This window comes from Myxine glutinosa, chromosome 4, assembly GCF_964187855.1.
Source record: "Myxine glutinosa chromosome 4, kmMyxGlut1.1, whole genome shotgun sequence".
Taxonomy (NCBI): Eukaryota; Metazoa; Chordata; class Myxini; order Myxiniformes; family Myxinidae; genus Myxine; species Myxine glutinosa.
In genome coordinates, this window is record NC_136264.1 from 190,771,949 (window position 1) to 190,799,752 (window position 27,804).

Here is a 27,804-nt window from a genome sequence, read left to right on the forward strand (position 1 = left end):
CCGAATCGGGGCACAGGATGGATGCTGCTCAACGAGGTCGATTTGGAGGGTGGGCCGCAAAATGAACGGGACCTAAGCTTATTTATTTTACACAACGCAGGTATCACTAATGGAAATGGCCTTATCCTGACACATACTATGACATAACTAATGTTCTAAGGTGGCCTACGTGTTGCTTGTGGAATAACTATGGGAGCAAACCTTTAACCTTTAATGATGTTATATTTACACCCGTGCCACACACGGGTGGGAAGCCATGAGCAAACAGACAATGTAGAAACAGTGAATGCTAAAGCATGAAACCAATAAATTCCACATTCCTGTGACACCTTCAGTTGCACGTCAGACATGAACAGCAGGTTCGTGAAAGACTTCCATGAAAAACGTACCCGTTTGAATACCCATACCAAGTCGATGGCGAATCTGCATATGGCAGTCCGCGAATGTCACGCTTCGAACATAGAAACTGTCACGGCATTTCTTCATTCACTTAAACTCAATATCTCTATTTTCATTCCAAACAGCATAACTCCAATCACAAATTAAATAGCATTAATATAAAAAATAAACTTTTACCAACATCCGTGACATAAAAAAAAAATTTAATCCGGATGTGGAGTCATTCCGTATGGTTGGGTGAATACAATTATGAATTCAAAATCGTAATTGCATTCACTCAATTCCAAACGTCATTCCAATCATAAATTGATATTTTAACAAAATACTGTTTTAAATGACGATTGTATTGAGATATTATCAAACCAGCTCATTACCGTCATCTGCCCACTTCCGGATTTGCGGCAGGTTCATATCGGGATATTTTCAAAATCATAATTTTATTGAGGATTTTTTTGAAACCTCCTACCTACCTTAGAACATCTGCTGGGACCCCAAAAGGCCCTGGAAGGGTGGGGTGCTGGGTGGGGCTAGCCCCAAAACGGAGGGAGTCGTTTGGGGACAGACAGACGGATGGACGGACAGACACTCCTGTTTTATAATATACATATACATATACATTTATATATACTAGGGCATGCCCGTACTATATATGTATCTAAAATTATATCCCCCCCCTCTATTTACATGAAATGGTTTGGTCCATTCGCAAAGCCAAAGCGAACGGCTTGCGAGTACGGTGACAATCCCCCCCCTCTATTTACATGAAATGGTTTGGTCCAAAGCGAACGGCTTGCGAGTACGGTGACAATCCCCCCCCCCCCCCCCTCTCTATTTACATGAAATGGTTTGGTCCAAAGCGAACGGCTTGCGAGTACGGTGACAATCCCCCCCCTATATTTACATGAAATGGTTTGGTCCAAAGCGAACGGCTTGCGGAGTTTGGTAAAGAAATCGCCATAGCGTGCACAAACGCGCAGGAAAGCGAAAGAATCGCAAATTAGTTTTAATTAGTTTTAAAACATAGTTTAACGCCAACATAGTTTGCCAACGTGAAATAAATGAATACGCTCTCAAATGTGCCGTCCGAGGCAGAGTCTGTTCGGCACGTTCGGCACACGTGATAGCTCGCTGCTCTCTGATTGGTTGAATCGTTTTTTGGACATAGCTCGGTAACTACTTGTCCGATTAATATGAAACCTTGAAAAGGCACATCCTCAGGTCCCCAGCAATATACCTGGCAAGTTTAAAGTATATCGGACCCGTGGTTGTCGAGAAACAGCGGTCACAGACAAACAAACACACAGAGATTACTGGAATTATAGATAGACTAGGGCATGCCCGTACTATATCTATATCTAAAATTATATCCCCCCCCTCTATTTACATGAAATGGTTTGGTCCAAAGCGAACGGCTTGCGAGTACGGTGACAACCCCCCCCCCCCCCTCTATTTACATGAAATGGTTTGGTCCAAAGCGAACGGCTTGCGAGTACGGTGACAACCCCCCCCCTCTATTTACATGAAATGGTTTGGTCCAAAGCGAACGGCTTGCGGAGTTTGGTAAAGAAATCGCCATAGCGTGCACAAACGCGCAGGAAAGCGAAAGAATCGCAAAGTAGTTTTAATTAGTTTTAAAACATAGTTTAACGCCAACATAGTTTGCCAACGTGAAATAAATGAATACGCTCTCAAATGTGCCGTCCGAGGCAGAGTCTGTTCGCCACGTTCGGCACACGTGATAGCTCGCTGCTCTCTGATTGGTTGAATCGTTTTTTGGACATAGCTCGCTAACTACTTGTCCGATTAATATGAAACCTTGAAAAGGCACATCCTCGGGTCCCCAGCAATATACCTGGCAAGTTTAAAGTATATCGGACCCGTGGTTGTCGAGAAACAGCGGTCACAGACATACATACATACATACATACATACATACATACATACACACAGAGATTACTGGAATTATAGATAGATAATATGTATTATATATATATATATATATATATGTTATTCACACCTTCAGTGCCTTTAGAAAGAAAGTATTCATACCTTTTGACTTTTTCACATTTTATTTTGTTACAGCTTGAATCTAAGATGGATTAGATTGAGATTTTTTTGTCAAACATCCCCACCTAGTATGCCATAATGTCAAAGTGGAATTATTTTTTTCGAATTTTTTACAAAATAATTGCAAATGAAATACAGAAATATCCAATTTACGCAAGTATTCAACCCCATGAGTCAATACTTCATAAAAGTGCCCTTCGCAGTGATTATAGCTTCAAGTCTTCTTGGGTTTGTGTTTGTCAGCTTTGCATATCTGGATTTGAGGAGTTCTTTTTTGTAGTAGATTTTCGAACCCCTCCCAATTCAAGTCTGGGCTTTGGCTGGGCCACTCAAGGACTTTTATGTTCTTGTTCTGAAGCCATTCCAGTGTTGCTTTGGCTGTATGTCAGGCATGCAGTCATGTGCCTTTTTCTCAGGAGTGGCTTCCGTCTGGCCACTCTCCCATCAAACCTACATTTGTGAATTACTGCAGAGACTGTTGTCGTTCTGGCAGGTTGTCCCATCTCAGCCAAAGAACTCTGTAGTTCTTCAGATTTGTCATTGGTTTATTGGTCACCTCCCTGACCAAGGATTTTTCTTGCCCAGTTGCTCAGTTTGGTCAGACAGCCAGGTATAGGAAGAGTCTGGGGATTCCATATTCTTTCCATTTCCTAATGATGGAGCTCACTGTGCTCTTGAGAACTTTCAACACTCTAGAAATGTTTTGTACCCTTCGCCATATCTATACCTCCTCACAATTGTATCTCTGAGTTCTACAGACAGTTCCTTGGACTTCATGGTAGAGTTTCTGCTCTGATAATCACTGTCAACTATGCGACGTTATATAGAAAGGTGAGTTTCTTTCTAAATCATGTTCAATCAATTGACTTGGCCACAGATGGACTCCAATCAAGTTGTAGAGACATCACAAGGATGATCAAAGGAAAATGGATGCACCTGAGCTCAATTCGCAGTGTCATAGCAAAGGAGTTGAATACCTATTGACTCAAGACATTTTGCCCTTTCATTTTTAATTTATTTGTAAAAAAAATCTCTAACAAAAAATCCACTTTGACATTATGGGATATTAAGTATTATTTGTAGATCATTGACAACATTTTTAAAATTTTATCTATTTTAAATTCAGGCTGTAACCCAAAAAATGTGAAAAAGTCAAGGGGTGTGAATACTTTCAGAAGACACTGTGTGTATTGTATATATCTATCTATAATTCCAGTAATCTCTGTGTGTATGTTTGTATGTTTGTATGTTTGTATGTTTGTATGTCTGTATGTCTGTGACCGCTGTTTCTCGACAACCACGGGTCCGATATACTTTAAACTTGCCAGGTATATTGCTGGGGACCCGAGGATGTGCCTTTTCAAGGTTTCATATTAATCGGAGAAGTAGTTACCGAGCTATGTCCAAAAAACGATTCAACCAATCAGAGAGCAGCGAGCTATCACGTGTGCCGAACGTGGCGAACAGACTCTGTCTCGGACGGCACATTTGAGAGCGTATTCATTTATTTCACGTTGGCAAACGATGTTGCCGCTATGTTGGCGTTAAACGATGTTTTAAAACTAATTAAAACTAATTTGCGATTCTTTCGCTTTCCTGCGCGTTTGTGCATGCTATGGCGATTTCTTTACCAAACTCCGCAAGCCGTTCGCTTTGGACCAAACCATTTCATGTAAATAGAGGGGGGGGGGATTGTCACCGTACTCGCAAGCCGTTCGCTTTGGACCAAACCATTTCATGTAAATAGAGGGGGGGGGATATAATTTTCGATATATATATAGTACGGGCATGCCCTAGTATATATAACTTAAGGAGATCAGTTGCACCATTTTAAAATGATCTGCTCGGATGAATACCAAGCCGGTGGATTGGTCCATCAAAGCAACTGTTGTGAGTATACTATATCCAATGGAAACGTGTATTTAATTGTAATTAAATATGTAACACATTATGATTTCCCTGTGTACATCCAGACAGCAAAGCAATTGTGGATGGAAACCTGAAGCTTATCTTGGGCCTAGTATGGACCCTGATTCTCCACTACTCCATCTCGATGCCCATGTGGGACGAGGATGATGAGGACGCAAAGAAACAAACTCCGAAACAACGCCTCCTCGGCTGGATCCAAAACAAAGTTCCTCAGCTCCCCATCACCAATTTCAACCGCGATTGGAAGGATGGGAAGGCCCTCGGGGCACTGGTGGACAACTGTGCGCCTGGTGAGTTGGTTGAACGGGATGATGGGTATCAGTAGCTGGGTGTTGTCCATTTAAACCAATAGGGCTAATTCGTTCAAGGCTTAAATATCAAAGGTTATGACCCATAATCAGCACCTCGTTTTTTTTAGGAATCAGACCACGCTGCCACGTGAAGTTACGTGATTGGCTGATTTCGCTTATTAATAAATAAATCCTGAAACACACATGTATGCAACCATGGGTTATGGAAGATCTTCGCTGGTTGGTGCTTTTTTGAGTGCAGGTGTTGTCCTTGATGGTCTTGCCTCCCTATAGGCCTGTGCCCCGATTGGGAGGATTGGGACCCTAATATGCCGGTGAACAACGCTCGGGAGGCAATGCAGCAGGCGGACGATTGGCTGGGAGTGCCTCAGGTAGGCCCATGATGGTTCCATGTGCTATAAAAGACGTGTACCTACCAGCTGTGGTCTTTACCATGCTATGAAATCATGTTTACTTCAAATAACACAGGGTAACAAGATGCATCTGTTGGAAACAATACATCATTGAATCAAAACATATGATGAATGATGAATTGCTCAGTTTGATGTAGGTTCCACATGATGTCCTAATTGTACAGCTATGGGACCTTTTGGTGGTTCAAATTCCACAGTGGGAATCAAACTAGGTCTTTGTTAAATTATTAAATGACTGAATCTCGCCCTCCCCTTCTCTCGCCCATCCTCTAATGCAGGTCATTGCCCCAGAGGAGATTGTAGACCCGAACGTGGATGAACATTCTGTGATGACATACCTTTCTCAGTTCCCAAAAGCCAAGCTTAAGCCCGGTGCACCTGTCCGACCTAAAATTGACTCCAAAAGGGTTCGAACTTATGGACCTGGTATGGAAAGCACAAGTATTTACTTTTTAACTCATTCTTATTGTCCCCCGTCGCACCGCGGAGCAAAAGGGGGACTATGGTTTTCCCCTCCGTCCGTGTGTCAGTCCGTGCGTGCGTGTGTGCGGGCGTGGGTGCGTGCGTGGGTGCGTGCGTGCGTGTGTAAGCGAAGGACCGAATTCGAATTTGGTGTGTGGGTGCAACCCACGTCAAAATCCAAGATGGCCGCCGCCATGTACGTCTGACGCCATGTATGTCTGAACCTTGTGAGCGGAATATCTTGAAAAATAAGCGAAGTACCAACTTCTAATCTGGTGTGTGGGTGTATCTCGGCATAAGGAAGAACGCTATTGAAAATTGGGTCGCCACGTCAAAATCCAAGATGGCCGCCACCATATATATGTCTGAACCTTGTGAGCGAAATATCTTGAAAAATAAACGAAATACTAAACTTCTAATCTGGTGTGTGGGTGTATCTCGGCATAAGGAAAAACGCTATTAAAAATGGGGTCGCCACGTCAAAATCCAAGATGGCCGCCGCCATGTATGTCTGAACCTTGTGAGTGAAATATCTTGGAAAAATAAGCGTACTAAATTCTAATCTGGTGTGTGGGTGTATCTCGGCATAAGGAAGAACGCTATTGAAAATTGGGTCGCCAGGTCAAAATCCAAGATGGCCGCCGCCATGTATGTCTGAACCTTGTGAGCGGAATATCTTGAAAAATAAGCGAAGTACCAACTTATAGTCTGGTGTGTGGGTGTATCTATGCATAAGGAAGAAGGCTATTGAAAATTGGGTCGCCATGTCAAAATCCAAGATGGCCGCCACCATATATATGTCTGAACCTTGTGAGCGAAATATCTTGAAAGATAAACGAACTACTAACTTCTAATCTGGTGTGTGGTTGTACCTACGCATAAGGGAGAACGCTATTGAAAATTGGGTCGCCACTTCAAAATCCAAGATGGCCGCCTTGCGTCTTCCACTTTGTCAACTCACATCACTTCACCGACGGGGGACCTAGGCGTAACGCTTGTTATATTTGCTTTGATTATTTGGAACTCAATTGTTTTGAGGGTTTAAAACGACCTTGAAACAGGTTTAGAAAAAAAAATCCTTCATTGAAAAGTGAGATTTTATTTGTTATACGAGTATATACCAACTTTCTGATTACCCATGTACCTCTTACCTGCATCATTTCCTTTTCCCTTTAAAGTTTACTGGAAACCTTAACTTGAACTCTTCTTCACAGGTATTGAGCGCACCGGCAACGTTGTCCTGAAACCGGCGTGCTTCACAGTGGAGACGGCAGATGCGGGTCTTGGAGAGGTCCTTGTCTACGTGGAGGACCCAGAGGGACACACCGAGGAGGTATGTCGGACCTTTGATTAATTGCAGACCGCCTTTGACATGGAAGCATGATGGACATCTTGTAAGGATTTGGTGCTAACCACTTAATCTAGAGTTAATCCGCTTATCTTTTCCACCACCAGGCCAAAGTGGTTGCAAACAATGACAAGCAACGTTCACACTCTGTTGTTTACCACCCAAAGGTGGTTGGAAAGCACAAGGTGAGATATTCAGCTCTTATGATTATACTTAAAACTTAAACGTGCCCTTCTCTATCGATGTTCTCGATGGCGTTTTGCTGCGATAATTATTGTCACGTCCTAGGTCCAGCTAATGCAGACGCTCTGCCTCCACGAATGACTGAGACCTCCGCTAAAGGCCGTAAAACAATGATGATGATGATGATGATGATGACTATGACACTTGCATGTACTTTTTCACACTGGAGCCATCATGAGGATTGGCAGCATTGCCTAGAAGTACTCACACTCGCTTATGAGGTGTCCAGCCTTGATTTTAATGTTGTTTCAGCTGTAAACTGTCATCCTCCTGTTTCACAGGCAGAGTGATTCATCAATTTGTGGGTCGTCCATCCGATGGACCTTAAAGCTGGGTGTCCTGTCTGCTGGCATTAGTTGGTGGACGTTAAAGGTCCCACGGTGTCGTTCACAAACAGTGGGCGAGCTATCAATGGCACCCTGAACAAATTACAAATTCCTTTTCCAAACTACAAGGGGAACCGCGAACCGTATGCTTCCGGCAAATGATGCGACCTGCAGCCATGTTCTTCATATGGAAGAAGGAGATGGAGCCTTGATTAACACCAGAGCTTTGATATTGTATGAGTTAATAGATCAGTGCAGTTGCAGACCAATACATATCATGGGCGGTGTACTTTGGCCTACACTGCACTCCCTCAAGGATTTTTAACATACACCGATGACAATTATAACGACAATACATTACTATGGTGCATAACGGTTTTACTACCCGGCAATTGGATTGCAGGTGACCGTCTTATTTGCGGGACAACACGTGCAAGGTAGCCCCTTCGAGGTGGATGTGGCCGGTGGCTTGGTGGTTAACGCCAACAAAGTCAGTGCCAGAGGACCTGGCCTGGAGCCCACTGGAATCGTGGCACACAAATCTACACATTTCGACATCTACACAGCTGGTGCGTCATGGTCTCTCAGGGTTGTGGGTTTTCTCTTGATCCAGCTCTCTGAACTATCCTACAAGTGAAACCTACCAGTTGAGGCATTGCACTGCATGCATTGTAATATCTCCTCGATTCCTTCCCTCACCTTCTACCTGCAGGTGCCGGGGTTGGGGATGTGGTCGTGGTGATCGTAGATCCTCAGGGAAAGCGAGACACTGTGCATGTGACGCTGGAAGACCAAGGGAATAACGTGTTCCGCTGCACGTACCAGCCCATTAGTGAAGGGCAGCACACCATTCATATCTCCTTCGGTGGAACGGCCATACCGAACAGCCCCTACCGCGTCCATGTTTCGCACGGTACCCACTAACTAAAGCCAATGGGTCATTGAAGTGTATATCCGATGCTGTGGACAAGTTTAACTTCAGTAAAGGTCATGCTATACATCATCAGAAGTATGTCCTTCATATATGCTGATGTGCTAGGGTTTCATTGACGTGACATGTTACCATGTAATCTATTACCCATTTCATAACTGCGCAGTATGCACTGCTCATAACCGAAGGGATAATAATAATAATAACGAGGAAATTAGATGCAGGAGGAGGATTCCTCCTCAAACGGTCAAAACTTCCCACAAAGTATTAAAGATTTGAGGAAACAAGTGTCTCTGCCACATGAAATGAGCATATCAGGTGCTGATCTAATCTGATCTGATGGTGTTGTCCTGTGCATGAAAATTAACTTGATTCTAATTGTGACAGCCTGATTTATTGTAGATGTATTTGCTGCCATAGCTAGAGTATAGAGAAATTATTATCCCAAAATGTCAGAGCAGTGTATTCTGTGGCCCTAACACGAACATATGTTAATGTGGTGTTCCCTAACTAGCTCCAGTATCATATTAACCTTGTTTATCTCCCTGACTTCCTGTTCCTCAACCCAAATGCTCTCCCATTTCCTGTTCCTAACTCGTCCCTTACCCGCCACCCACAGGAAAGCCAGAGTCATCTCAGGCACCGCGACCCCAACTCCATCTCCTGCCCCCAACATCCGTGTACACCCCACCCCCTCAGGAGAAGCCTAAAGTTCCTCCCCAAACCCCCCCAAAACCAAAAAGGCCGAGTTAGTACTTATACCATTCTTCCTCCTTTACAACTTCTGTCCACCAATCTACCATCACCACCCACTCACCCATAACATCCATCTCCTCCCTCCTATCCCCTCCCAATCTGTACCTGCAACCTCCTTCAATTGATCCTTAACATACGCCTCCCCATCGCCCACACCATCCATCATTCACCACCTAGCTCACTGTCTTTATCGTATTCTTTTTAACTTAATACATCACTTTTATCTTTGTCTCTGTTTAATTTGCTAATTTGCTAATTTTAACTTATTTCTTATGTTCCATTACACAGTTACAACATTTATAATCATTCCCTTAACCCCCATTTCCATAAATGCCCGTACCGTAGGTATATAGTTTATGAAACTTGATTAACTCTCAATTGTTACTCCACACACGCGAAGCAAAAAGTGGAGTTAAGCGATTGGTTCAATTTTGTCTGACTGTCCGTCTACCTGTATAGAAACGTCAGATTATGATCAAGGAACAACTTAATTGTAGTTGAATCTCATATTTTGAACACTAATCGGAACACAAATAGGAAAACGAACATGGAGCTTAACAGTACTTTGGCTCTGAATTCATCCCGATCGAACATGCGCAGAGAGGAGTGAGATAATAATTTTACTCTGTCTGCCGGTCTGACAGTCAAACAGTTAGAAATCATTCCAAAGAGGAAACTTACTGTATTTAGAGACTTCATACAGGACACAAATAACAGGCATGAAGAACTAATGTAACGTGTTATAGAAGGTGGTGTAATAGACACTGCATCAACGGCGGTGAATTAAAAAAATTACATAATCTTCAAAATCTTTATTTTATTTCAATTGAATTATATACTTAGGATACTAAAGAATACCAATCACCCTTTTAGCATATTGAAAACCCTTCCGTTTAACAGTACTTGAAAAAAATATAAGGGCATTTTACGTCATCACAACCAATCAAATTTGCCAATTGTAGACCCCGCCCGTGTCCTTGTTTCTCAAGATAACATCGAATAAGTTGTTCTATGAACGCTGTAGTTTTAGGTGATTTTGTTTGTTTACTTATCTGTTTACCGTTCACATTTGTGAAGATTCAATGAAAACGATGCACATCATGCACAGAATATTGCAGCAATAAGCATTTAATTTTGGAAAAACAGCTTTATGGCAAAACATGCATGTCTTTTGGTCCATATTTAGCCTTCAGTTTGTAGTCCAGCTTATGGTTGGTCTGTAGCATCTGTAATTCTTAATTTTTAGTTCCTTAAACGTGAGGATGGAATAAGGATCCCAAATGAAAATTGAGGATGGATACTTTTGTCCATCCGTGTAAATCTAGATACCCATTTGTGTGTTTCACTCTGCTTGCCTTGTGTGTCTTACCTTCATCTCGTCTGACAATAGCCTCTAATGCTGGAATATGTCGTGCCTGGGGTCGAGGCCTACAGGCCAAGGGCCTGCGCGTGCGTGAAGCAGCACCTTTCCGTGTGCACACCAAGGGAGCAGGCACAGGCGAGCTTGTTGTGGTGGTTCGACAACCAGGTAAGGATAATATTACAAATAATTATTCTTGTTTTTAGAAATGTGTTTGATCATGCGCACTCATTAGGACCCACTCTGCTCTTTATCCACAACTGTAGCTCCTTTAATCCATGCTTACCGAAACCCAACAATGTCTTGATCCTAACCTGCTGAAACTTCCAAAGCAGAATCCCTGTGGAATTACCCTTGCTATTCCAGATGAATTACCTCAAGGAAGCTTCTCCATCAATGTTTAAAAGTGTGGCCTTTAGAGGATTCAATCAACAAGATTTTTGACTTTCACCAGACTCAGTGATGTCATTGTTAGAGGGTCCGCTCTGAGTCTGGGTGGTCGGTGGTTCGAACCCCGGCTGAGTCATACCAAACACTTAAAAAATTGTACGTGCTGCTTCCTTGCTTGATGATCAGCATCTAAAAAGGATAGAGCACGATCAAACAACTATTGGTTGGCAATCATAGTGCAGGCTTGATGGGCCTAATGGTCTCCTCCCATATTAAGTAAGGAAAATCATATTACAAAAGCGTTGACATTAACATACAAAATGACTGAGTGATGGTCCTTGTAATGTGTCAGGAGGTGCAGAGGAGACCTTGAAAAAGCAGGACGTAGGTGATGGAGTGTTTGACTTTGAGTATCGACCTAACATCCCTGGAAAATACACAGTGTCCATCACCTGGGCAGGACAACACATACCACGCAGGTACTGCATTATCCAGTTTGCAGCTGTTATCTGAGATTGTCAAATAATAATCTTACAATTCCAGAGCAATAGAAATGGCGAGAGGTCTACAGTTTGTTTCAAAATGGCGTATGAATGCTAAACGAGGCCTTTTGCGCATGTGCTGTGTGTGTATTTACAGTAACCCAGTTCTGCTCGCCTCCGGACACATTTAACTTGCCGTTGCTAGCGTGAAATATGTGATTCAAATCATCGTCTTAAACATAATTTTCAGCATTTAGACGAAAAAGTGGCAATTTCAAAATGGTTAGCCACAATTATTCTGTTCCTGAATGCAAATCAGTCTCACAGAAATATAGGAAATACAAGAAATATCTGTGGATGAGAGGTGGCAGGTTCGTACCGTTTACTCTTCTAGTACATTCTAGCATCGGCCGTGGATATAACAAACGCTCACATAAAAAAACTTCAACTTTTCACAATAGATGCAAAAATCTAGTGTAATTTATATTGTGGTCCTGGAACCAAACAAAAAATATATTAATAACAACCCTCACAGCCCAGGTAGCTCTCACCTCCCTCCAACCATGATTAATGGTAAATATCATCATTTTAACTTACCCTGAATATTCACAAGCCTCAGATATATCTTTCCCATCAGTGTTCAGAAGCACTTAATTCAGATACACAGTCCATCACTGGTAGCGATCCGTCAGGGGTTTGTATATCACATGTCCGTCCACTCGGGCCTTGCACCGATCCACATTGGTGAGTTTGTTCCATCAGCAGATGCTCGTTTGACGAGCTGAGAAAGTTCACCAAGTCTCTTATTGTGCACAGGCACAACGTTACTTTCTCTGACTTACTTTTCCATATATTTTCAGCTTCTTTCAGAAGCTTTTTGAGCCATTTAAGATAATACACAACATATTTTATTTTGCCCCAAACACATTCATAGGGTTTCTCCGCATGCGCACCAAGGTTTTTGCCGTGGATTACGTCATATTGGTGCCGTTTAAATGTTCTACAGTTAATGTCTCTGGAGATTATTTTGTGTGCTAGGGTATTTGTTAAAGCAAAGAGGAACTTTACTGAGAGTTGTGAGCTATTACCGACACCCTGAACAAATCCCAAATCCATGCCCTAATCTACAGAGGGCATTGCATCAGCAGCACAGCCATGCCCTCAACCGATGATTCTACCCAGCCAAATGTTTGAATGGCTGTCTAATGCAAGAATATTTGAAGACCTGAGTGGACGAAGTACTTAAGTCACAAAATAACTCGATGCAAAACAGTATTACAGACATGGATTGTTACCATACTTTAGATGAAGTTCTGGGTTCTAACTCACTTTGCCCAAGAATGTGATTTAAGTACTTCTTCCATTCAGGTCTTCAATTAACTTCCTGATTGGTGCGTTATGAAACTTGGAAATAAGTTCACTTTAAATTGTTCTCTTCTGCAGCCCCTTTGAGGTTGAGGTAAGTTCCACACCTGGTCCGCAGAAGGTGCGCGCCTGGGGCCCGGGGCTTGTGACTGGAGTTGTTGGCAAGTCTGCAGATTTTATCGTGGAAGCGATTGGCACAGAGGTTGGCACATTGGGTAAGTAATGTTGAGTAATTGCTGTTGGGCACCAGCTTTATATAATATTTTTTAACTCCGCCCCCTAAGGTGGATAGAGGTTATGTTCTCACCCCTATTTGTCTATTTGTCTGTGAGCACGATATCTCAAAAGCTTATCGGACAGAACTTGGTGGACATGCTCCTGTTTGGTGGAGTTGGGTGTTTGACAAGGATGATTTTTTTCCAATTTGGTGAAGATCCGGATCTGAATCCCGATACGAGAACTTTTTAGATGATTCTTCACCATTGAGTGATAGACAAAAGGGCCAAAAACCATATATCTCAAAACTATATCTCAAAAAGTTGTGGACGGATTATGACAAAACTTGGTGGATCAGTTGATTAGGTGACAATATCAAGTCAATTCAATTTTGGTTCAGGCCTGGATCCAGATGTGACCTATCAGTGGGATACAAAACGAAAACGGTTCCGCCTTGCGGAGGTATGTGCTCTAGCGAGTGCCGTTGTAGATTTTTTTTGTATTTCTTCCAATGGTAGCAAGGATATGGATGTACTGGCGATAAAGGAGTTTGAGGAGTGTTCAAAAAGTCCAAAACTGATGTGGTAAACATCTTACTATAATTCATCAAATGTCCGTCTGTCTGTTCGAAGGTAGCGTAAAAACTGCTGAACTGATCGCAAAGATATTTTGTGTGGGTAATCCTGGGACCCCTGGGAGTAAAATAGGCTGTTTAGTTTTCCCAATTTCAGCTTTGGTCTCCAGCATTCTCAGGTTTGGACTCCCGCATAACATTCGCGTTCACATAACGTTCATTGTGACGATGTTCTCATTGTGACAATGTTGTGACGATGTATGTGTTCACGGTAGTGTTTGACGTGACGGTGTGAACGTAATTTCGTAATGTTTTTCGTTTCGTAATCCTTTAATGAACGTTTAATGTTCAATGAACATTTAATGCCCTTCGATGTCCGGGGCCGCACGTGCGCTACACTGGACGGGCCAGCGTGTACCTTGCCCTTCGCCGCCAGGCTCGGGTAAACCGCTGAGCCCCATCCGTGATGGGGACTGGGGCTTGAGACAGTGTCCCACGAACGAGCAATCCCAGTAAGCGCGAGTCATCAGCTCACGTTGATTAAGTCCTGCCCTTTGTACACACCGCCCGTCACCGCACAAACATCACAATGAAACACAATCACAATTCACATATTCGTGCAATTCGAATAAATACGAATAAATAAATTCGAAATTACAAATGATTAACTGTTTTGATTTTGATGATTTACGTGTGATATGATTTGACGGATGTTTATATGAATCATTTAAAATAAAAATTTCTGCCTTCAATTTCTGATATTTTGCCTTTTCATTTCGGCTTCCCAATTGAAGCCCCGCCCATAGGGTGTGTACCTTTGCTAGTAACTAAAAACTGCCATTCTAATGCAGTACCAGTAGGGGTCTTGAACTTTTGAGTACTCCCCTCTCCTGCATTTAGGTTTGAGATGCTAAATATCTCACAGTATATTTGGATCTAAGGGCTCAGCCATTGTGTGATGATCTGCTCATCCCCCGCTCGGGGTTTGATGTGCGAGAGTACAGATATGGCACAGGCATGATTGACTAAAGAGCCTACTAGTGCATGTAAGCTTCCTTAAACATTATAGGAAGAGTTGTGTCTTTCAGTACTTGTATTTCGTAAAACACCTTTTTCTTTTTTCAAAATAAATGGACCTTTAGAAAAGTGTGCCCTTTTCATTTGGAAATCTCAATATTGTGTGCTAAGTGTGATGGATCTCCATTCCTCATCCATCCTATTGGAAGTTCCATCCACTCTTTAAGGATTCATGTGTAGGACATCTACAGGGGTGGTTGTCTTCAATGATGTCTTTATTTTACTTTAATTAATGACAGTTTTGTATAATGGGGACACTTCTTGTATCTTGTCCTCAACCTCAGCTTGGATATGTCTCCTAAACCATATTAGGTGTTTCAGATCCACAAGTGTATGTATTAACATCATTCTCATTTTCTGATCAAAGGAAAACACAAACACCTTGTCTCCATTGGTGTGTTCATGCCAGTTCACGCTTGCCCTGCAAAATCTCCATGCACCGGATTTTGCTCCACAAACACCTGTGGGTTTTGACAATCCTACCTGGAAAGTCTCTTTGGCCATGGGAAGCCATTCGCACAAAGTGTGATGTCGATGAACACATCTGCGCTACCATATCATGCCAATAACGGACCATCAACATCATATTGTACGTTCATTCATTCATCCATCATATCGGGTGTTCATCTTGTGGTTGAGTAATTAATTAATTAATATGGGACCAGCAAGAGGTCTGCATTGTCCGCCATTACAGATGCATCACAACACACATATACCGCGCCCACAGAAATAGTCCAATGGGCTACCATGCTTTGGGTGATGGGTAGTATTAACCCACACACAACAGTCAGACTGGACTTGACTGGACCACAACAGTCAGACTGGACTGGACATGACTGGATCTGAGGTGAACCGTGACAACCCATTAATGGAGATGAGGTATTGCATCCCCGTTCTTGAATGCTTTGTGTGTCCCAGATTCATGCTATCATCTTCACATTGTGCTGTTTCGTTAGGTTTCTCAATCGAGGGCCCATCGCAGGCACGCATCGAGTGTGACGACCGTGGAGATGGTTCTTGCGATGTCCGTTACTGGCCTACGGAGCCAGGGGAGTATGCTGTCCACGTCCTCTGTGATGACGACGACATCACACATAGCCCTTTCATGGCACACATCCACCCGGCACCACAGAACTGTTTTCCTGAAAAGGTATGTCTTAAACATGTCGGACAGGTTGCCATTCAAGCTACTGCATTATTTACCTATTCACCTCTTGCCATCTCACGTACCTTTCTTCATTAGGTTATTGTGCTCTCATCAATATGTTCACCTTATTATTACTTTATCTTTTCCAGCCTGCAGGACTCACCTTTGCCTCACATTTCCCAATTGTAGTTTTCATATTTTTACACATAGTACCTTATCATGTGGACTGTGGTGTGCATTTTCCAGGTGAAGGCCTACGGTCCAGGCCTCTCCCCTTCAGGCTGTGTCGTTGAACAAGCCACCGAGTTCACCGTTGATGCAAGGGCAGCAGGAAATGGTCCTCTTAAAATATATGCACAGGTAAGTTGAGGCCTAAATCAGGCATCACTTTTTTGTCTTCATTCGTATGTAGCACAAGGCCGTGGGGTAGCATAATTGGCTGAGGGTGTCAATGCAGGAGCACTGCCCTCTCAATGTGGGATTTGAACATCTTTATACATAAATCATTCAGAGGAGTTGCAGTGTAAGATTATTACCATGCTCTGTATTTATTAGATCTAAATATTATTATGAATGGCCTCGTCAGCATGATTTCCATGGTCTCCATGACGATGCTACTCCCTTTTCTTGCAGGATACTGAGGGCAAGAAGGTTGAGGTCTCTGTGAAGGAAGCAAAGGATGGCACATTCCATTGCATGTACACACCACACAAAGCCATCAAGCACACGTTCATCATCACCTGGGGAGGAGTGAACGTACCACACAGCCCTTTTCGTGTAAGCCTTGATTTATTTGTTCTTATCATTACCCAATTGTGGGTGGGGGCATGCTTACCAGGAAGGCCTGGGTTTGTGTCTGACTTGAGCCTGTTCTCCAAGTTCCTTGAGGTTCTTTACGAAATAATTTTGCTTTTGTGCTTTCTGTGAGGACTGCCGTCCACGTCTACCAACAAATATCGGAAGACAGGATGCCCGTTTAACGTCCATCCGAGGAACGGCACACACAAATGATGATTGTGATTACAAGAGTAAGCCTATTGTTGTGAAGTATTATGAGTAAATGTTTGTGTTGCGCAGGTCCTTGTGGGGGAAGGAAGCCACCCCGAGCTTGTTAAGGTGTATGGGCCAGGTGTGGAAAAGACTGGAATCAAAGCGAACGAGCCAACTTACTTCACTGTCGATTGCAGCGAGGCCGGTCAAGGTAAGTTATGCAAGAGCACAACAGCCTAGGTCGAAAATCCCACAGAAAACCAATAGGATAAATCTCATAAAAATCCCATTGGAAATTGGACCAAGAGGATCTATTGGTTTCAAGTGAAATACTGGACCAGTAGAAAATACCAATAAAAGACAGTATGTCAATGGGACAAGTAGGAGACCAATTGAATACCAATATATAAATGAACAGGATTGAAAATTACCATTTGACATATGTGGGGAAATTACATGCCCAGACTGGGAATTGAACCCATGTCCTTTGGTGAACTGTTCCAGTGCTCTGCTCCATATATATAAGGCTCCTCTTTCACCAGAAGAGGGTTACTGGCAGTCCTAATCCATAGGACTATATATATATATATATATATATATATGTATATACTGTATATATATATATACAGTGAAACCTTGACTTACGAGTTTAATTCGTTCTGTGACCGAGCTCGTAACTCAATTTGCTCGTTTCTCAAATTAAATTTCCCCATTAAAATGCATTGAAATGCTATTAATCCGTTCCAGCCCCCAAAAAACCACACCAATTTTTTTTGTTACGTGTTTTTAAATAAGAAAAATGTACTTTATAAATAACAAATAATGTATAAACAAGCACGACCTCGTATATACTGTACATAATAAGCGGCGTTACGCGCGCTGCTTGTAAACAAGGAGGAAGCGGACAACGCGGTAATTTGTAAGAGTCTTTATTCAAGAGCTCACTGTAACACTGGCGCGCTCCGGGCTGCGCACCTGGTGTATATCCTGAGGCCACGCCTACCCCTCGGCGTGGCCGCCGCCCACTTGGTGCACGGAATGATGTCACCACGCCAGTGAGCTTCCGTGTCCGCCACAATGTAAAGAAATAAACTGGTTTTATTAAGTGTATTTACCTTGAAGATCAGACGAAGATGCTGGCGGAGGTGGAGGAGATGACTTTTGCCTTTTTCGCCACACTTTCCTCGCTTTCACTTGCAGGGCGTTTCAATAAAAACCTGTCCAACGAGGTTTGTTTCTTCCTCCCTTTCAAAATGTTTCGATCGTACTGCTACGATCGTACTGCCTCGCCAAGTCGACAACACGCACACCTCGCTCATGTTTTTCGACGATTATGTGTTTTATATCCAAGCACATCATCCTTTTCTTCTTCTCAGCACTGCCCTTGGCACTCAATTTCTTAGGACCCATGGTTAAAACTAAGAAATTTTCCAAAATAAACAAAATGCGAAAACAAAGCAACAGCGATACGGCAGAGATGCTTGCACGGCAAGATAACCACGTGAACTGAACGCTCGCTGGGCCACCTAGTGGCGGGTGGCGTAAGCTCGCTCGCTCGTAACTCAGATCTCGGCTCGCATCACAAAGCAAAAAATCGACCGAGCGACGGCTCATATCTCGGAAAACTCGTAAGTTGGTGCACTCGTAAGTCAAGGTTTCACTGTATGTATATATATATATATATATATATATATATATATATATATATATATATATATATATATATATATATATATATATATATATATATATATATACACACAGACTTGGCATTTAATATGGAATTTTTTTTTTTCTTGACGGGTTTAATTTCTTAACTCAGTATATCAATCTGGTGAGTTTCTTTTACACTTTGGTGATTGATTTGTTAAAAGAACCATATCACTGATTGTCTGTCGCAGCAAGAAGTCAACAACAGGATTATATCACAGGTGGCGTGGCAAAATGTACGGACAGGTGCATTTGATGATTGGCTTCACAGTCGGGTATACAAGGGTTGTTGCGTTCTGTATTTGTGGAAAACAACTGCTGCACGTCTCCAAAGGTTATTACCGCTTCCTCTGGAGATGGTCCGTCAACTCGACAATGCTGTTTGTCATGGAGTGGTGGCTTTACGAAATTACGGCATGAAACAGCGTGCTATTGCTCGGCAGTATGGCATCACTGAAGGTCAGGTGCCAAAGATCCTGAAACGAAATGCTCAGAGGGGTGTCCCTACTCCAATACCGAGGCCAGTACGTCCCCGCAGAACCACAAGGAGGGATGATCGCCAGCTGCACCGGTTAGTCCGCAATGGCCGGACCAAGTCAGCTAATCGGCTTATAGTCAGGTTCACGATGTCAATAAATTATATTTCGTTCAAAATCATGGTAGATTAGCAAACCTATACATTTTTGGAAAGGTTATAGCGTAAGGAAACTAAAAATCAGTGTTTACATTTGGAGAGATACCTGTATGGCGGCCATTTTGGATTTTCAAAATGGCCACTGTAAAATACATATTTTGTTCTATTTCTGCCTCTAATTACCCTAAAAACTTTTTAAAATACACTAAACCTATATTTTCAGGGACAAGGAATCCAATGAAAGTATCAAATTAGTGCTATGGGGAATGGTAAGACACGAATCAAAGGTTTTGAATTGCAAAATACTGTCTTTACTAGCGGGGTCACCCGTGGGAATCCCACGGGCATGGATGTGTGTGACATTTCGACATATTGAGTTATATGCTGCACATTCATTTTTACAAAATGGTTACTGGCAAGTCATCAGATCCAGAAATGGTGTGATGAACACAATTTATTTATTTCACATAATATGTGACCCCTCACTCCTCTCCACCTGACACTCTCCTGTCTCCACCTGACACTCTCCTGTCTCCACCTGACACTCTCCTCTCTCCACCTAGCACTCCTCTCCTCTCCAAACCCTCACATCCCTCTCCTTTCCAATCCCTCACCTCTCCAATCCCTCACACTCCTCTCCTCTCCAATCCTTCACACGCCTCTCCAATCGCGCCTCACACTCCTCTCCAATCGCGCCTCACACTCCTCTCCAATCGCGCCTCACACTCCTCTCCAATCGTGCCTCACACTCCTCTCCAATCGTGCCTCACACTCCCCTCCAATCACTCCTCTCCAATCGTGCCTCACACTCCTCTCCAATCACGCCTCACACTCCTCTCCAATCGTGCGTCACACTCCTCTCCAATCGCGCCTCACACTCCTCTCCAATCGCGCCTCACTCGCCTCTCCAATCGGCTTTCCCCGTCTCGTTTCTCTCCTTTTTCTCCCGTCTCGTTCTTTTTCTTGCTCCAAATCGGCCCGTCGGAATCGGAAATCGGCCCGTCTCGCCCGTCGGAATCGGAAATCGGCCCGTCTTGCTTTTGTGCTTGTGCGTAAATAAATTGTGTTCATGACACCATTTCTGGTGTTGGGCTAGCGGCTAGGGTGCCGGCTTAGGATCCTGGGTTCGAATCTCGGTCGATCGCCGAATTAATGCCAGGGGGGTTGACTCAGCCTGTCATCCTTCCGAGGTCGGCTAATTGAGTACCAGTTCACTGGTAATTCCCTGTTTGTCGTTGAAGGCGGCAAAAAGGGTTGGCGTCAGGAAGGGCATCCGGCCGTAAAACATTGCTTCAAAAAGGGGACAAAAAAACAACAACTACCACGGTCCCCGAAAAGGCCAACCCCCGCTTTGCGGGGAAAAATGGCCTCTAAACGGTGGTTTTTACACCATTTCTGGATCTGATGACTTGCCAGTAACCATTTTGTAAAAATGAATGTGCAGCATCTAACTCAATATGTCGAAATGTCACACACATCCATGCCCGTGGGATTCCCACGGGTGACCCCGCAAGTTTGCATTGACGTTCGTCGATGGACTCGTTCGCCCGTCTCATTCGTTTTCTTGCTGCATCCTGTTCAAGTCTGCGTTCTTCATCGATCGTCTCATTCATTTTGGAAATAGAAGTTTCCACGCAGCGCATGAATTGTCACGATCCTCAAGAGGAATTTGTCTCGTAATCATCAAATGATAAATGGCAAGTAAATTATATTGTGGAAAATTAAAGATTTCAAATAAACCTATTTAAAGTGTATTCGCACATAACTAATTGTAAAAAACGAAGAAATATCTCTCGGTAATTTCCTGAAACATATTTTACTTCCGGCTAATAATGTTGAATTAAATAAAAACGAAGAAATATATGTCGGCATCATTGTTGACGTTTTTGTGACGACTGTCATCAAACGAAAAAGTAATATATCTTAACGGAAAAGCAAAAGCGAATTTTTAATATATATCGACACGTTGCCGTCGGTGTCATGTTGGGCGGTGTATGATACACCATGACGCGATTTTTAAAAATATATCTCTGCATTTTCCCGCGTGTGTGGAATGTTCTCAATTATTGCTGACACCGAGTCCAAAACCATCGATAAAAATGAAATCATATGGTGAGTTAGATTGGAGATAAAGGCGTGAGAGAGACTCAATGGCCTTGAAGTTGAAGTTACAGGCGTTTGAGAATTAAGTTCGTTCTATAAACGGCAACTTTCATTGGATTTCCTTCCCGTTTTTTTTCAACCGAGTCGAAAACTATGTTAGCGACTGTGAAAAATGAAATGATATATCGAATTTTTAATATGTATCGACACGTTGCCGTCGGTGTCATGTTAGGCGGTGTATGATACACCATGACGCGATTTTAAAAAATATATCTGCATTTTCCCGCGTGTGTGGAATGTTCTCAATTATTGCTGACACCGACTCTAAAACCATCGATAAAAATGAAATCATATGGTGAGTTAGATTGGAGATAAAGGCGTGAGAGAGACTCAATGGCCTTGAAGTTACAGGCATTTGAGAATTCATTTCGTTCTATAAACGGCAACTTTCATCGGATTTTCTTCTCGTTTTTTTTCAACCGAGTCTAAAACTATGTTAGCGACTGTGAAAAATGAAATGATATATCGAATTTAAAATAGATATCGACACATTGCCGTCGGTGTCATGTTGGGCGGTGTATGATACACCATGACGCGATTTTAAAAAATATATCTCTGCATTTTCCCGCGTGTGTGGAATGTTTGTGGAAAATTAAAGATTTCAAATAAACCTATTTAAAGTGTATGCGCACATAACTAATAAAAAAAACGAAGAAATATCTCTCGGTAATTTCCTGAAACATATTTTACTTCCGGCTAATATGTTGAATGAAATAAAAACGAAGAAATATATGTCGGCATCATTGTTGACGTTTTTGTGACGACTATCATCAAACGAAATAGTAATATATCATAACGGAAAAGCAAAAGCGAATTTTTAATATATATCGACACATTGCCGGCGGTGTCATGTTGGGCGGTGTATGATACACCATGACGCGATTTTAAAAAATATATCTCTGCATTTTCCCGCGTGTGTGGATTGTTCTCAATTATTGCTGACACCGAGTCTAAAAGTAAAACCATCGATAAAAATGAAATCATATGGTGAGTTAGATTGGAGATAAAGGCGTGAGAGAGACTCAATGGCCTTGAAGTTACAGGCCTTTGAGAATTCATTTCGTTCTATAAACGGCAACTTTCATCGGATTTTCTTCCCGTTTTTTTTCAACCGAGTCTAAAACTATGTTAGCGACTGTGAAAAATGAAATGATTTATCGAATTTGATTTGAAATAAAACTGGGGGAGAGCAAGACACCACGGGCCTACAAAACAGGACTCAAAGCTATGCGAGTTAATAAAATGGTGGATATTTGTTTATAGCCACTCCCAGAATGGGTGGAGCTATGGGTGGAGCTACTCTGCAAACCGAGTAAGCCACACCCCGGACAGACACCCAACAGATAGACAGACAGACAGACAGACAGAATCATCTACGGCTATTATAATATAGATATTCGCGATAAGTTGCATAATCAAATACATGTTATCATTTTGTACAGGCAGTTAATAACATCAAAATGTGTCACAATAATTCATATCACCAAACATACACAGGCAGTCAGCAAAATCATATATACACATGCAGTCAGTATAACTTCACATCTACACAGGCAGTCAATGACAAAATATACACAGGCAGTCAATGGCATCAAACATACACGATTACAGAATATGCCATTTAGAGTTCGTCATCACTGTCCTGTGTGTCGTACCCGACAATATAGTCCGCATCGTTTTCACAGTCCGTTCCACACAAGCAAAGGTCGGTCAAATTGATTGGCAAATCGAATTGGTCGAATGGTCGATCGAATCGAATTCGATGAATCGAATCGAATCGAATCGATCGAATTGGTCGAATGGTCAATCGAACGATTGGTCGAATGGTCGAATGGTCGAATTGGTCGAATGGAATTGGTCGATTGGTCGAATTGGTCGAATTGGTCGAATCGAATTGGTCGGAATTGGCAAATGTAAACATTGATTTTCAGATTTTCCATGCAATAACGTTTCCAAAAATGTATAGGTTTGCTAATCTACCATGATTTTGAACGAAAAAACATAGTGAACCTGACTATTAGGGCTGAGTGGCAGCAACTGACAAATGTGCCTTTATCCAGAAGGCTAGTCAACCAACGACTGGTTCAAGCAGGCTATCGTGCCAGGTGTTCCCTGAGAAAGCCACGCCTGACCAGACAACACCTCCAGCGCCGATTGCAGTGGGCCAGAGAGCACCGTCAATGGCAGCCAGGACACTGGAATCACGTGATCTTCAGTGACGAGTCTAGATTTCTGGTCTATCGTCAAGATGGCCGCGTCCGAGTGTGCAGACAAGTGCCTGAAGCCTACAACAAAGATTGTATAGTGCCAAGAGTCAAAGCTGGAGGTTGTGTGGTGACCGTTTGGGCTGCTTTTCATGCAGGGGGCAAAACTGACCTGGTTGTTCTGAATGGAAACCTGAACCAGTTCAAGTACAGGGCCATTCTGGAAGAAACATTGCTTCCATTTGCTCGTGCAGCATTTCGAGGAAACTTTGTCTTCCAAGATGACAATGCACTGCCTCATCGTGCTTGCATGATCCAACAGTTTCTTGCTGACCGTGGTGTAGAGCATATGGAGTGGCCTGCCATGTCCCCGGATATGAATCCGATAGAGAACTTGTGGGCAGAATTAACGCGTCAAATCGACCACTTGGACCAGCAGCCGACCTCTGTGCGTGAATTGCAGCAGGCTATTGTCACTGCATGGCAAGCGATTCCTGTCCAAACCTTGGCAAATCTCGTGGACAGCATGCCTCAACGTGTACGTGCTCTCATGAATGCTCGTGGGGGTTACACGAAGTACTGAACTGTAATTTTACTGTCCGTAATCCCAGTCGTAATTTAACTTTTGTTTTTGTTAAAAAAAATTTTGGCTAATGTGAAAAATAAAGAGATACCTCTGGAAAACGTACAGAAGTTTAACACAGTACTGCCCATGAATTGAGTTCGATATCAGTTTACATCACTTTCAAGGATCAATTTATTTGTTTCGAAATGTCAAATGTGGTTTTTGTTTCTTTTGAAGGTCACATTAACAAAATCTAGAATAATTTCAATATAATTCCAATGAACTTTTGGTTCTAAGACATCTTAAAAAGTAAGTTCACCCCCACAAAAAAAAATTCCATATTAAATGCCAAGTCTGTATATGCAGTACTAGCTGAGGTACCCGGCTTCGCCTGGGTTGAATAAGAATAAGACAAATATATGATGAAAAGAACATGTATATTTTAGAGCAATATCACAGTACATTGCCTACATGACGTTTTGTCAATTTTCAATTTCTCAAAACCTCTTGGTATACATTTCTGGTTAACTTTGGGGTTTCCTGGGAAAGGGAATCCTGCGACAGAGTTGTTATCGCTGTGACAGATAAACCTGCGTGACAGGTTTTGCGGTTGATTCCGAAGAGAATCATTAGAGTGCCGTTACGTCTCGAGAACGGACCGTTGGCCGTTTTGTCTCGCGCCTGATTTCGCATCGCTCCAGGTTCTTCACCTCGCTTCAACCATTTTCACAACCATCCAGACGTTAATCTGGTGTGTGTGTGTAACGTGGATTTTGAGTGGGAATTTGCGGTTCATCGATTGGGAGCCGTTGAACATCCATACCCGAAGGTGTGATTTCCCAGCCGCCTCTTGAGGACACTTTTGCCTATCTTTGGCAGTGTGACTGTCAACCGAGCGGGATTCTGGTCTCGATACAACATCGTTCTGACGATCGCTTCAACATCACCCATCCCACAATACCCGACCTGTCCCACAGTACCCGAGCCGTCCCACAGTACCCGACCCGTCCCACAGTACCTGACCCGTCCCACAGTACCCGACCCGTCCCACAGTACCCGACCCGTCCCACAATACCCGACCCGTCCCACAATACCCGACCAGTCCCACAACACCCGACCGGTCCCACAACACCCGACCCGTCCCACAACACCCGACCAGTCCCACAACACCCGACCCGTCCAACAACACCCGACCCGTCCCACAACACCCGACCCGTCCCACAACACCCGACCCGTCCCACAACACCCGACCCGTCCCACAACACCCGACCCGTCCCACGTACCCGACCCGTCCCACAGTACCCGACCCATCCCACAGTACCCGACCCGTCCCACAATACCCGACCCGTCCCACAATACCCGACCCGTCCCACAATACCCGACCAGTCCCACAACACCCGACCAGTCCCACAACACCCGACCCGTCCCACAACACCCGACCCGTCCCACAACACCCGACCAGTCCCACAACACCCGACCCGTCCCACAACACCCGACCCGTCCCACAACGATTGAAATGGCAGACTTTGCAGCACCGAGTCAGCTCTGACTGGAGCTAAAAAGCTTTGGACTCTCACAATCGGCAAAGCCAGAGGAGCCCAGGGCCTGGAAGCAGGATGAGGGGAGGTCGGAGGGTACGTTAGTCATTACCGTGTCTGGGAGAGAAGGACTTGCAGAATCAGTGTACGTTCGACCATGAGGACATAAATTAACAATAAAAGAAGCTAAAAAAACAATTTAAAATACAATAAAAAGCACATTAAAAATATATAAATATGTACGTACAGTATACTGTACGTACGCGCAACCGCTGCTTCGCATTCACAACAGAGGCGACGTACAGTATATGGGTTTGGGAGATTGTGGCTTGGGTCAGATTCCCAGAAGGAATTCGTAGCAATGCCATTAACCACGATGCCGTTAACCACGATGCAGTTAACCACGATGCCGTTAACCACGATGCCGTTAACCACGATGCCATTAACCACGATGCCGTTAACCACGATGCCGTCCATGGGCATTTCCACTGTGAACACCAACGTGCATTTCCTAGGTTTCACCTGCGCTCCTGCAGCGCCGCACTCTTCCGCATTTGGGGAAGGTCGAGATTAAATCGACCATCGTTGGTTAACCAAAAAAATGTTTCCAACAGTTGAAATAATTATTGTTTCCAACAGTTGGAATTTAATGAAATTTAAATTAGAATAAAATCTCAACTAAAAAAAAAACCGTTTATTCGTTCTTGGCGCGAAAAAATGGCGCGCATTTTGTCATTATGTGCGACTTTACGTCACTCCTACGGACGTGAAAACATTTGTTTTCCTTGAAGATATATTTAAAATAAATAAAATAGTACATAAATTAACAATAAAAGAAGCTAAAACTAGAATCCGGGCACTCGGTAGAGCGCATACCTTCGCCGCAGCTACTGTTCTGAACTTGGCATGGGAGTGTATGCGATGTGAAACTTTATGTGAAATGCGATCGATTTTTAAAAATCAGAATTTGAGCAAATCTGTTTCATTCGTCTGTTAATATGCCTCCCCGATTGACAAATCTGCAATTTGAATTTCATTTGAGGTTGAAATGATTGCGGGAGATCGCGTTATAGTGATGACGTCTTGGATGGACATCCTCTTCTTCAGTCGCTCATAACTTTGAGTGAAATACGATCGAGTTAAAAATAGTCAGAATTTGAGCAAATCTGTTTCATTCGTTTGTTAATATGCCTCATCTCTTGACAAATCTGCAATTATAATTTTTTTTGAGGTTGAAATGATCGCGGGAGATCGCGTTATAGTGATGACGTCCTGGATGGACATCTTCTTCTTCAGTCGCTCATAACTTTGAGTGAAATACGATCGAGTTAAAAATAGTCAGAATTTGAGCAAATCTGTTTCCCAAAATCTAATCAAATGTGTCCCGTATAATAACCAATCATCCCACCAAATTTCATGCAATTCGGTTGAATACTTTTTGAGTTATGCGATTAACATACACACACACAGACATACAAATAAATACACAGCGATCAAAACATAACCTTCCGCTTTTGCGAAGGTAAAAACAATTTAAAATACAATAAAAAGCACATTAAAAATATATAAATATGTACGTACAGTATACTGTACGTACGCGCAACCGCTGCTTCGCATTCACAACAGAGGCGACGTACAGTATTCCTTTACTCTGTCTGTGTTAGCCATGGGTCCGAAGAAGGATAATGCTAGTGTTTCCAAGCGTAATGTGGTTACGATGGACGATAAGGCAAATCTGATTAAAAGGTATGGAGAAGGTGGAAAAGTGTCGGTGATAGCGCATAGACGATAGACCTCATCGCGAATCGGAACCGCAATGCATCATGGGATCGGAAAGGGGCAATACCGCCGCCACAAACTACACCACGGAATTGCAGCTGGCGCGGTTTTTTAAGCCATTGATATTAAAATAAAAAGTCGCCTATAACCACCGGGATTTTATGCTGATTCCGAATCTGTGTCTAAAACATTTCTCCGATGTGTAGTTCTTGAGTTATAAGCGGACATCAAGACAGACAGACAGACACTCCTCCTTTATATATATATATATATATATATATATATATATATATATGTATATATATATATATATATATATATATATATATATATATAGATATATATATATATAATATACACACTGTATACACTAGGGTGGTCCAAAAAACATCGATCTCTCCGATTTTGATGCTCTACTGGATTAT

The 27,804-nt window shown here is 42.9% G+C and overlaps 1 protein-coding gene across 4 annotated transcripts in view; it reads left to right on the forward strand.

The window, feature by feature from the left end:
* LOC137425577 (filamin-C) overlaps window positions 1-27,804 on the forward strand; it is a 103,200-nt gene that overhangs the window by 13,035 nt on the left and 62,361 nt on the right. For 2 of the 4 annotated variants that reach the window (XM_078776819.1, XM_078776820.1), the window contains exons 2-16: window positions 4,440-4,685; window positions 4,980-5,077; window positions 5,398-5,545; window positions 6,796-6,914; window positions 7,037-7,114; window positions 7,902-8,067; window positions 8,211-8,411; window positions 9,049-9,177; window positions 10,576-10,713; window positions 11,288-11,414; window positions 12,861-12,997; window positions 15,606-15,799; window positions 16,043-16,156; window positions 16,430-16,573; window positions 16,874-16,997. In XM_078776819.1, coding sequence (XP_078632945.1) covers window positions 4,440-4,685; window positions 4,980-5,077; window positions 5,398-5,545; window positions 6,796-6,914; window positions 7,037-7,114; window positions 7,902-8,067; window positions 8,211-8,411; window positions 9,049-9,177; window positions 10,576-10,713; window positions 11,288-11,414; window positions 12,861-12,997; window positions 15,606-15,799; window positions 16,043-16,156; window positions 16,430-16,573; window positions 16,874-16,997 — 2,163 coding nt within the window. The remainder of the gene's footprint in view (window positions 1-4,439; window positions 4,686-4,979; window positions 5,078-5,397; window positions 5,546-6,795; window positions 6,915-7,036; window positions 7,115-7,901; window positions 8,068-8,210; window positions 8,412-9,048; window positions 9,178-10,575; window positions 10,714-11,287; window positions 11,415-12,860; window positions 12,998-15,605; window positions 15,800-16,042; window positions 16,157-16,429; window positions 16,574-16,873; window positions 16,998-27,804) is intronic. The other 2 variants (XM_068114145.2, XM_068114147.2) reach the window with 1 other exon arrangement.